General features: G+C 44.0%; 2 protein-coding genes across 3 annotated transcripts in view; both read right to left on the bottom strand.

The window, feature by feature from the left end:
• Epac (Exchange protein directly activated by cAMP) overlaps positions 1-12,589 on the bottom strand; it is a 38,539-nt gene that overhangs the window by 16,298 nt on the left and 9,652 nt on the right. Inside the window, exon 1 of one of the 2 annotated variants that reach the window (XM_070214164.1) lies at positions 10,009-10,165. The exons of the other annotated variant lie outside the window; for it this stretch is intronic. The gene's annotated coding sequence lies outside the window, so the exon portion shown is untranslated. Of the gene's footprint in view, positions 1-10,008; positions 10,166-12,589 lie in introns of those variants that run through there. 2 annotated transcript variants of the gene reach the window in all.
• Cyp6a2 (Cytochrome P450 6a2) lies at positions 2,275-4,093 on the bottom strand. The gene is made up of 2 exons (XM_017148356.3): positions 2,916-4,093; positions 2,275-2,845 (listed from the first exon to the last, which is right to left on the bottom strand). Exons 1-2 carry the CDS (start codon positions 4,015-4,017, stop codon positions 2,427-2,429), a joined length of 1,521 nt encoding a protein of 506 aa, XP_017003845.2. The 5' UTR covers positions 4,018-4,093; the 3' UTR covers positions 2,275-2,426.

Below are 12,589 nucleotides of genomic sequence, written 5' to 3'. Positions count from 1 at the left end.
TTGCAGCTGCAATTGCTGATGCGATGTTGATGTTGCTGCTGCAACAACGACAGCAACAACTGCAACACTGCACTCTGCCCAATTCAGTTGGGCAAACAGGGATGTGGACTTAACTTTGGGCGATGGCCATGCGAATGACTTGCTTTGATGATGCCCGTGCTAATGGAATTTCAGATGAGATGTGGCTGTTGGATGGGAATTGAAAGTTTCCAGCCATAAGCAACAGCAACCTTTAAAGTTGTGGCTTTAAATAACCGAAATACTTTACGGCTGTTGTTCAGGTTGAACAACCTTGACACTTTTATTCGAGTTATGCTTTATGTCGGTGGTTTTTGCACTTGTTTCTTTTTGTTTAGCCACATTTGTTTCTTGCCGGCTACTAATTAAATTTATTTCGCCCTCCCACAGTGAAGGTAAAGAGCCAGGTGGCAGACCACCAAGTCAATGACTGCTCACAATGCTCAGGCAGCGTGTATCCGCCAGATGCGAGTACCTCATATAAACTATTTGCCTTCATCGTTTGAGGTGTCTAAATAAATCACGGACCGCGTTTGTTTGTCCAATTAATTATGCTAATTAGGTCATCAGTTATTAATTGCAAAAAATTCAGTTGTTTGTGGTTTTAATATAGCTATCAGTTCATGAAAAAAACATAATTCACCGGGCAATGAGCTAATAATGATATAGGTCTAAACCAACAAGGGAGCATACACATACATTAATTAGTTTTATCAAATTACATATTATGTTTGATATAACCGCATAACCGTTAGAGACGCGCTCATTATGGTGCGGATTTAACACGCCCTCAGTTTTCCCAGCTTTGGGCACTTGCCTCAATTTCCACGCGTTGCATGCGGCGATGACGTTAGATAAACATTTCCCTACCTGCATAATTAAAAACTTTATGGAATTTTATTAATTTGAGAGAGCATGAAAAATAACTGTCCTATTTTCTGCATTCCAGGGCGACCCAAAAAGTAGATTTATCGTTGGGAATAATTAAAAAAGAAAGCTTAAAGTTGAAAATTTATGCATTTGGAGAAGATTGTTCGATTGCTTTAGATCCCCAAAATGTCTGCTGTGGCTGGAAACATTTCTCTGCTTGCTTGGAATGTGCAATAAAGTCAAAATTACGCAAATTGTAAAACAAGAATTATGCTACGAAAAAAACAAGTTGGGCTGGTTAGCATCCGAGACCGGAAAATTAAATCACTCAATCGAACTGTAAATACAATAAGTGGCTGAGGCCAAAAACAGTTGCCCAACAAAAATATTAAATGGAAAACGGTCTATTGTTGATCTTGAAATAAAACAAGATTAGTGCTAGGAACTATAATTTATCAATTTAACTTTTCCATCAACCTTTGAAGTTCTTAGTCATATTATAGATTTCATATAGCAAAGGTAGGTATCTCTAAATGCTAGCTACTCGTAATTAAAAAAAAACGCAATTTTGATAAGAAATGTTTATAATTAAAGATAGCCAGCTCTGTTGTCAGCCATAATTTTTATTTACGGAATTGAGTACCTACAGCGTTATTATTTAAATATCAGCCACTTAAAGTGATATCACTATAAACAAAAAAAGTAGAAATCTCTGATAACCAGGGGGAACTTAACAACGGTTAAACTGAAAAAGTTATCTCATCGCTCTAGGAAGGCATTGACATTTGTGTACTCTTGAGACATGGTTGTGCCATTATTTTTTTCTGGGTACATAATGTCTAATCAGGTAGAGCTTACCACAATTAGCCGACTCGCGTTGCATGCTTCACCGCCATATTTTAATTTGGGGTTTTCACTGCTACGGTTGAGCAACCCGACGAGTGTGGCGATGAGCTATGAGGTATGCAAAACATTAGAGCGTCTGGGAATATTAATTACTTAGCCATACACTCGACTATGCAGAGGAAAGTCATTGACTTTAACAACAACACTTTGACTAGCCAGGTGGCAATTCGTGTGGCATGCTGCCACAAGATAAACCGCTTTGGCCCGAATGCAATTTATGAACTTGCAAATCTGATGGGAACTGCATTCGTGTGAAGTCATCTCGTTGGCAGTCAAATAAGTCATCTAAACAGTACACGTGTGGCATTTATCATATTTAAGACAGTGGCGTATAACAATGAATATAGATCTAGCATTCATTTAGCATCTTGTATAATTAATTACTGTAATGTTAAATATGCCAAAATTTTTGTTATTAATTAGCTGAGGGGCCAAACTTTATTTAATATTCTTATCCCATTTAAATACAGTCAACATTGGTTCAGTTCAACATATGTAGTTTATTATATAAAAGTTAAAGTTCAGTCATAGACAAAGGCTACTCAAAGTCTTTCACAACAAGATGCTTACACTAATTTGGGTTCATATCACTTATGTTGTAAAGATATATACAATGGCAAAGGAAGCGACATTTAGATGCGCTCCATTCTCAAGTAGATGCCACCCACGGTGCCCAAGACAATGGACATGGGGGTGTAAGTGAGTGGGATCTCTGTCTTGTCGCAGACGGACAGCTTGAAGCGACTGATGATCTGGGCCAGACCGATGCGGACCTGCATCTGGCCGAATCGCATTCCGATGCAGTTCCGCGGTCCATCGCCGAAGGGCAGCCACTCCACCGAGTCGCGGGCGGCCACTTTCTCCGCCGAGAAGCGGTCGGGATCGAAGGTCTCGGGATCGGGATACAGATCTTCCTCGCGGTGGTAGGCACAGGCGGGTATGAGCACCTGAGTGCCCTTCTCGATCACAAACTTGGGATTACCCGGCACCACGTAGTCGTTGAGGGCCTTCCTCTCCAGATGGGGCACCAAAGTGTAGAGCCGCAGGGTTTCTAAAAATCACCATTTAAGGAAATAAATTAGGAAGCCCATTTTAAAGGTACACCAAGTACGGGAACCCACCTGAGATGACCTGATTCAGGTAGCGCATGGCCTTGACCGACTCATAGGTCAGCTGGCCCTCGTGCTCCTCCAGCACCGTCTGGATCTCGTTCCTCAGCCTGTCCTGGATGCCCTGGTTCTGGGCCAACTCGTACAGGCAGTAGCTCATCGTGGACGAGGAGGTCTCGAAGCCGGCCACATAGAAGACGAACACCTGGGCCGCCAACTCACCAATGTCCATGCCCTCGATCACCTCACCGTTGTCCAAAGTGACTTTGCCCTTCTGCTTCAGCTCGATGAGCAGGTTCATGAAGTCGTTCCTTTTGAAGTTCTCCTTCTCCCTGATGGCGATGGTGTCGTTGACCAGGCGCATGAAGAACTGGTGCACATCCTCGGGCATCATGCGCATCCTCAGCTTCCTGGCCAGATTGGGGAAGCTGAACATGAACATGGTGAGCAGTTTTCCGTGCCGCAGCTCAGTGAACACCTTCTGTCCCATGGTGCGGAAATCGGAGACGGGATTCCTGAGGGTGTTGCACTCAATGCCGAAGGCGCAGGTCCCGATGACATCGGTGGTGAACCGGGCCATCAGTTCCTTGATCTCGAGCACGGCACCGTTCTGGGTAGCCGGAACCTGCTCCGTCATCACCTTGACGAACTCCTCGGACACCTTGATCACGGTGGGGAACATGTACTTCATCTTGCCGGAGGTGAAGGTGGGCGACAGCCTCTGGCGCATGTCCTTCCACTTCTTACCGTCCAGATTGAACAGGTGCTGGGTCAGGGGGTCATCCTGGCCGTTGTGGAACTGGCCGCGGTCGGCAAAGTTGGAGAAGTCCTTGATCAGTATGTTCTTGGCCAGCTTGGGATCCACAATGAAGGCGGCCGGCTTGTGCAGGAAGTAGAAGCCCACGAAGGGGTTGCCGCTCTTCCGGTACTTGTTGTAGTAGTCGTAGAAGAAGTCGTGCATCACCCGATCCTTTCGGAATCCGACCATATTCCCGTACAGAGGATGCGGGGTATCGTGGGCCACACCTCGGCGCTTCCAGTAGCTGAAGTTGCGGTGGTACAGGTAGGCCACCAGCGATGAAATCGCCAGCACCAAATAGATTAGAACAAACATTTTGTTTGGTCAGTTTACCGGTATCGTTTTGCTTTCGTCGTGCTCGACCTACGACGATTTACTGATCGCCACAACAAGTTCGGGGCCCATTTTATACGGTTCGGGAACAACGCACTAGCACGCGACCACAAAGCGTTAGACGCCACATTTTGCGATTGAAAGTATAAGCATGACTGTGCCAATATTTAGCGGGCAGTCATGATTACAGGCCCCGCGATAACACAAGGCTCTTTTTAGAAGCCTTTCAAAGAGCGCTTTCTAAGAGATTTTCAAACAATCTCTGGACGCTTCACTGTACGTGTGTGTTCGGGAATCAAAATATAAACAAGCGATAACGAGATTGTTGTTAAACAAACCGGTTGGTGATCACATAAAATAAGACATTCGCATCAGGTTTTATATCACTCACTACAAAACAAAACAAAACAAGGGTGATGAACTGGATGTGTAGTATTTAAATCTTGATGATACAGGTTAATAAAACTGGTATTTACAGAGGATAATAATAGCATTGATTTTTAATTGATATAACTGCCTGCCATTAGAAAATTAGAAAAATATCAAAAGAGTCCATTAGGTGTTAATTTGATATTAAATAGTAATAGATTTTACTTCCTAACTTTATATTCCATTGGCAGTAAAAAATAGTCGAAATTAAATACGTTAAAATAAGAACCGCTTTCTCCTCCGCAGATTAAACTTAAAGTAGGCTTTAAATGGTATTAAAGTCTATTAGTTAATAGGGGTAGAATGCTCTCTATATTTCTCAGCCTCGCAATTGTGTCTGCTTAACGCTCCGGTTGAGCTTAGGGTTAACCGCTCCCCGAGTCGCGTTTATAAAGGAGTATAAGCCGATTAGGATGTGCATTTGTCGGGGGAAATCCGCCTTTTAAGTTGGCGAGGGCAAAGGCAAGGGGGAGGCGGGAACTCTAACGCGATTATGGCGGATTTATTTTCTTCAATCGGAGGAAGCGAATGCGCTGGCGAGGCAATATTGACCTTGTGCATCACTTATCACAAGTTGCTTGAATTATTGGCATAGCAAAGAGTCCTTGTCTCCCGGAGTGTCCTTGGCTGTCATTGTCTTAAACAGTGAGTGCTCCTGTGTGGCTTACATGTGCAACTGACACTTTTATATCCCACTTTTATATCCCGGAGTCTGGCGTAAGGAAGTGAACAACGGATTCGATTCAATTCTCCCATGTCAGTCCGAATTTAAGTCCTCCATCCCCTGACCTTGAGTTGCCTCGGTCTTGGCCTCGGCCCACATGTGTCACTGGGTTTTCACACAAAACTCGCATTAAGATGGGAAACAAAAATAATGCAGCACACAAGAAAAAACAAAGAAGCGTCTAGAAAAACTAGATTGCCTCCTCTGGCTGCACTTATGCGCTAAATAAAAATGCAAATCTAAATGCAGCTAAAGAGCCGAGCAGAACCCTAGAGGCAAAAACACAAAGCAAATCCCCACACCGTCGTCTGGGCACAATGCAGATTCTTGAAGAATGCGCTCGAGGGTTCTCCAAGTCTAAGTCGACATCTGACTGCTGATGTCGTTGCCGCAGTTTCTCCAGCTGGATGCTTGGATTGTCGGCTCCGGGGAGACAGCTTGGCTAATTGCAGATGCGACTGCGACTGGGACTTCCCAGTTCTTGTAAACAGTCAACTAATTGTTTGCTCTGCAGAGGTGTTGGGCCCCGAAGACAGCTCTTTCAAATGCAAATCCAATTCCAAACCCCGATGATGCTGCATGCTACATGCTACATGTGTTCGGAAGGCGCACGCCTTGAATAAATTAGTTTTATTTGTGTCTGGCTGACGGGCCAATCTAAACAAATCGTGAGCACAGAGCCGGGTCTCTGCATTTCCTGTGGGGTGACAAAATGATGTTGCGTCTGCGTATTATGTAAATCACAATAAGAAGCCAAGGCGAGGTGGGGAATATCCCCTACATCAATACAGAAGCACACCATAATCATCATAACACTGGTGATAAGATTTTAATAGGCTTTAAGCCGCAGGCGTGTATAAACCTACTCCAATTAAAGCAGCCCCAGGCAGTGGGAATAATTAGCTGACAGGATTCCGTTTTGTCACAGGATGACAATGGCGAATTCCTCTTGCGGGATTTTTCAATCACAATCAGGCACTTGAAGACTCCGATGGCTGATTGAATTTCTGGGCTGACATATTCGAGCCGTGATTGTGATTGTGTGGCAGCTGCTGCTCCGTATTGATTCGCTGCTGATTGTGTGCCAAGGGCTTTGTTTCATCCCAGCATTGGCATCTTCGGGGGAAGCCATAAAAAGGCATAAGAGACGCGATGCACTGACAAGTGCTGGGTCAATGTGTCGAAAGAGAGAGTAACCCCCTATATTCCCATATATTCGCTGTCCATCAGGCGGAGTGACACAAATTGTCACTCCAGCCAGTGGCCAAGTTGCAAAATTGTTGACTGACTTGTGTTGTTGCAACTGGAGCGGCAGAGCAGCAGAAGATGCCGCTTTTACGAGTGGCGATAAAACGCTCGCTTGGAAGTACCGGGAATATGTTTTATATGCCCATCTGAGCCAGATGGCACCACGTGGCGTATACGCACTTTAAACAAAAATTGCCTTTTGTGCCGTGAATACAGAGCAAGTATACGAAGTAGGAAGCAGAGCTTTGGCCAAATAAATGACAAAGCCATTTGTAATGAAATATTAAAGCCGGCAGTAAAATGAAAGGCTGAGCGGAGGGTGGCGGTAGCCACAGCGGGAAATGGGCCGGAAAACATCAGCATAATATCCATAATACTTATTCATTATGGTCTAGGCATATAGGCAGAGGCAGAGGCATAGGCGTAGGCGTATTCGCATGCCCCATCTCAATTCCCATTCGGAATCGTGGGCGGTTGTAGCGTTAACACAAATTTTATTGGACCCACAGCACATAAACATGATGCTGGCCGGGCATTAAGAACGTCGAGAGCACATGGCCCAAAGGCAGAAAAAAATCAATACTCATATGTACGTTCTCATATGCAACCCAAAGAATTGCAGTTTCCCCAGGTTCTGCACAGGTGGCAGAATTTAAATGGATTAAATAAAATATATCAAAAATCAATTATTCAAATGAAGTCGTATTCACGCATCAAATTAAATTTCCACTTAAATGAAAACAAAGTGTGTTTTCAAAAGGAAATTAATTGCTTTCCACTGCCCGTTTTGGCAAATCCAGTTTTGGCCCACAGCAGCAGAAATAAATTCAACTAGATCTCTGCGATGACAACGGCAAATCACGATTGCCCTTTATGGGCATGTCGAGAAATAGGGAAAGAGTATGGCTGTGTATGAAAAAACCTTTTGAAGTTGTCACTGCTGAAGTGGCTGTTTTCTGTTGGTTTGTCGGTTTGTTGGCTTGGCTTTTGCTGGCAACTTGGCTTTCTCCCTGAAAAACCCCCAGCAGCCCCTCTTTTCTCTGCCACCGAAATGTAAATTGGGCAAAACGCATGCTGAGCAAACTTTTCCCAGAGCAGAGCAGAAAAAAAAGTCGATAAGAATATTGTTTAACTCAATTCCGCACGCGAATCTGAACTCAACCCGATTTGTTGATAAAAAGCGAGAGTGAAAAGGCGAAAAGGCAACAGAACTGTCGAATCTCAACCCCTAGGCAATCAAATTGAAAATTCTTCATTGTGCAAATATTGATTTTGTTCGCTGCATAAAGTTTTATGCGCCGAAAAAGAGAGATCCCGAGTAGCAAGTAGACCAGGGCGAAATTTGCTTTCTAATTTCCACATTTCCACTACGATAGGCAAAAAGTTAAGAGCCATTCCTCATCTGAAGCTCTGAACTTGGACTGCCACAAGTGTCTGGGGCAAGGTCGAGTCGAGACTCTTTTTGTGGCAGTCTGAATTCAGAGTTCTGTGCCTCGGCTAATTCAACGCCTTCTGTCTGCCGAGAGTCGTGTGCTCCGAGTTTTATCTTTTTCTCCAACATATTATTTATGGTAATCGACATCAAATGCTGCCATTAAGCTTATTGCCATGGCAAGCGGCAAAAACGTTTTCATACTTTTTTGTAGCCGATTTTTGTTGTTGTCTTCTTCTCATTGCTTCTGCTGTTTATAGGCTTCGAGAGCTAAAAATACTGTACATCTGCAGGGGTAAATTCTAAAAAGGAGGGGAAATAAATATCCCAGGTCGAACATTTTTATACCCTGTTATTTATTTTAACTAGTAATTATAACTTGAATAATTGCCAATAATATACATAGTTTTTGTAGTATCTTATTAAATTGATCTTTGAAGTTCCATCTTCTTGACCTTGCCATATGTATCGTTCTTTTTTTCAGGGTATTTCCCCAGAATTTACATACAGTGTAGGCGATTTTTCATATTTGGCGCGTTTGAATTTTTTAACGCGAACGAATTTATGACAAGCACGTCCCTCCGTTCAAACTCTCCCTCTCGTTCGACCATAATTTGTTTGTATCTCATATTTGATTTTCGCTATACAGACTGGTTGGTGTGAGAGTATGTATCTTTTAGCACCTTATCAGCAGATTATTTGCATAATTTGAGAATATTTTTCCAATCGAACAAAGGCTTTCCGCGAATCGCTGTTCGGGCTTATCTAATGAACCACTGGAGAGAGAGTGAGAGATATTGAGGGAGGGAGAGATAAGAAATCTCCTTATTCCAATGGCGCGTGTTCAATCAGCCGTGAGTGTATGCTAATTAAATTATTTTTAAGTTATTAATGGAAAAACTCTCACGATAAAGCTGAATTCATCACATTTTATTTCGGTTCATTTACCATTATAAACTTATTTAATTACAAACTTTTTCTATGCAAATGCCAACTTTTGTGAGAGTGGGAAAACTTTAAATTGCCTGGTTGATACCTGAAAAAAAAGGATAAATGCCTCGCGAGCTCTGGGGGTTCGGTAAATGAAAATTATTAAAACCACTTTTCTGCTGATTAAAATCATTATATGTGCATACACGAACATATTTGTTTAGGGGCCCCGGAAAACAACTTTTTAACCGCCCACTCAAACTCGCTCCCTCTCTTTTTTTCGCCCAAGCTATTAAAGATTATTAAAAGCACCTTGATCTCGGGAGGAGGAGTTCCCTTCGGAGTCGAGTCGCATGCTGTTGCTCCGTGGCACGCAGGCAAAACTTATTGATCCATAAAAAATATAAAAACACGAGCATTATTAGTGTATCAGCTTTGGGATGCGATGAGGTGGGTGGGTTATGCAGAGGTGGAACCAGAAGGGGTTATTATGTGCATTCAGTCGCTTTTGACCTTTAGCAAGGTTGTACGGCTAGCCCAATTAAGTGGCTGCAAAGTTGCGCCGGGAAAAGCCCCGATAAACATAAATCTAAATCCCAATATGTATTTCTCCTCATCGGTTGTGGGCAATGTCTTCATCGGTAGCCACTCCACAATCCACCGGGCATTATCAATCTTTCATCTTCATCTGCATTTATTATAGCGATGCCGCCCCACCGCCCTCCTTGGGTATTCATTTATGCATTTTATTGGCTCTTGGCTAACCTGTAGCACCATCAATCAACTCAATGGCTATTCAGCTCAGCTCTGCCTTTTGTGTGTGTTTATATTTATTATTTCGACTGGGCCGTTGGTTTGGCTCTCATAAGTGGTTCATCTGATGTCCAAATCTCCCTGGCCAACAGCAGTTTGCAAATAATTTTAATCAATTATGCAAATCGCATTTATTGGGCCGTGATTTATGCGATTTCGGGGATCTGAGTATCTGATGATGGGCGAAATGAAGAGAGATGAACTAAACCGGGCTAAGTTGACAGAAGGAACTATTACTCATCTTTCCGGAAGTGCTGTGTGTGCCCACTCATTTACAAGTACATATACCACATACCGATTTCAGGTTTACCCAACTGATTCCGAAAACAGTTCTCCCCCAGGCAGATAAGAACCGAGATAAGAACCCTATATGGCAAATGTAAGTTCCAATACGCACCAGAAAAGTATTCCTATCCGTATATCCGAATGGCAACCTTCCAGGCAGATTTAATGAATGAAATCAACTTGAATTAAATTCCTCCATAATTCGGCTTTGTTTCTGTTTCTCGGCTGTTTTGTTTACACACACTGCAGCTGTTGAATCACCGCAACCACAATTACAATCACAAAAGCAAGAAATGTATTTTTCGACTGCCTTGCTTTGTTTCGCTTTGAAGGTAATAAATTTTTAACACAATTGCATTGCATAAACAATTTCAAAACTGCACTCGAAACGGGCTGTATGCCTGTATGGATTACATTTTTAGCCAGCGATAGCCAAAGAGCCGTGATTTAACTGGTTTATTTTCGATGTTTGCGAATAGAACGCCCTCGCGCGAATCTTTCAGCGCAGCCCACGCACTTTTCGCGGCATCGCCAACTTCGAGTTGCCGAAGATACACGGGTTTCAGATACGGATGGTCTGCGATGGAGGTTGAGATATAGGTAGAAGTGGAAAACCGAACCTCGGCGAGCCAGCGATCGAGTTGTGCGCCGCTGGAGAGCTCGGCACGTATTAATTTCTGTGGCAGCGCTAAAGTATCCGAAAGATACATTCCGCTGGTCGCGCACAAGCGCATATGTGGGCAACTTCGCTGCCGACGTCGCCAACTTGTTTGACAGAAAGGCAGAAAGGCAGGGGCAAATCCAAACACCACACAAACGAGAGCACAGATCTGTTTTTCCCTTCCCCCTGGATGTTTATATTTACGCATCCCGAAACCTGGTCGGGGGCCACAAGACGATCATGATGGGTCAAAAACAGTGGCGGGGGATGTCGTAGCATTTAATGAAAAGCGACAAATTGTTGTCACTGCCGTCTCAAGTGGCAGGCAGGCCTCGTTTATCTCCCCACTCGACTCTCGACTCGGCGGCTTTGTTTAGCGGTAGACTGGCGGACAAGTATCTCTTCTTTATTCATTCTAATTCTGGCATCCGACAGCGCTTCTCTGAAAAACGCTAATTACCAGCTGCCAGCTGGCTGTGTGAATCTGTGTTTAATCGCCAAAATGATTGGATTTAACTGAGTCGAACAGTAAAGAACCTTTGGTCAGGTGGTCAATCATCGTATGCAAATGACTCCCATCAAAATTGGACAAGATTGTTGTGTTTTTTGGCTAATTAAACGTTTCGGCGAACGGGGCCACAAGCAGCATTCAGCTCGAATGAGGTTAGCAGAGAGTGTCTTTGATTTGTATAGACATCTCTTGACCAAAACTTCCGCCTCAAAATGCCTTGGCGGAAATGGCTCTTACACATCGAAATGCTTTGAGCCGTGGTTTTGCGGCTTCTGCTCCCTATTTGTGGGTTCTGTTTAATCTTAAAGTTTTCACCGCCTCATCCAATTATTTATGGGGGCAGCCAACAATGGAGCTGCTTTCTCCCAATCTCGGGGAGATCATAGCATAGATGAAATAGCTGCGCTTTAGTACCAACACCTACGAAGTGTTTGAACTTGAATATCGATGCCTGGGTGGCCGTGGCCCGAAAAACTGGCTCAGAGGAAGCCCCTCGCACACCTGCGATGTACCTGCACCTAATGATGTATAATTACATGTGGGTCTAGTTTCAGTTTCCAAAGCATTTTCATTAGTTTTATGGCTTTTTTGCCTGGTCGGGCGTTGTGGCCATAATTATATAATCATTTTAATTGGATCCGGCTATGTTTGCGGCCACGACGACGGCGTCGTCGACACATAACAAAGATTAATCGTGGCCATGTCGACGGGTCAGGAGACAAGAAGTCGAGCTAGACGAGAGCTCAAGTACGAGCTATCTTGCAGATACATTGTTACATGCACACGCCCACCAAGGTCGAATGGGAGGGGCGGTGTTGGTGCTTCCCGAATGCAGATTCCATTGCAGAATTATTTTCAATTATAACGGCGCTCTGCAGGTGGAACGCCCCCGCTTGACTTGACTTTGCCGCAAAGAGCTTTTGGTTTTCAAGTTTCCCAAGACATTTATAAATTAGTTGCAATTTGTAACTGCTTCAGCTGTTTTTGCTACTTAGGGCTGCCTGCTCGCATTTCATTAGTCCCAAATTGGCTCCATCACGTGATTGTGTGTGGATCGCGCAAGAGGGGGTGATCGGTGACCCCGAGCCAAAGGGGAAATCCAAACAACTTGAAACGGAACTCGCACCAAACGGCAGCCGGCGGAGGCTCACATTCTCACATAAATTTCCAGCCACACCGGAGTGGCTTCTATTTTTGACGAGCACCTCTCGCATATCGCATCTCGCATCACTCTAAATTAATTGCGGGTCTATTGATAGGTCGCTTCTTTGTCTTAAGGGCCAGACTCTCGGCACTCAGCGGATACGTATATTTATACGGCTCTGGAAATTGGGCTTTGCGTGTCGCACGCCACGCTGGTCCACGAAAATTCATAACACTCGCCGGCATACGAAGTGTCAAAAACGGTTTCATAGGCCCGAAACCAATGTGAAGTCGCCTGAATAATGTATTATCGTATAATTGCGGAGGGTTGCCCGCAGGAGAATCCATTTCGGGGCTTTTCCCCAAGCCAATCAGGTG

Source organism: Drosophila takahashii, chromosome 2R (genome assembly GCF_030179915.1).
Source record: "Drosophila takahashii strain IR98-3 E-12201 chromosome 2R, DtakHiC1v2, whole genome shotgun sequence".
Lineage (NCBI taxonomy): Eukaryota > Metazoa > Arthropoda > Insecta > Diptera > Drosophilidae > Drosophila > Drosophila takahashii.
The sequence above is the reverse complement of the archived record's forward strand: the minus strand, read 5'-3'. Positions and strand labels throughout refer to the sequence as shown.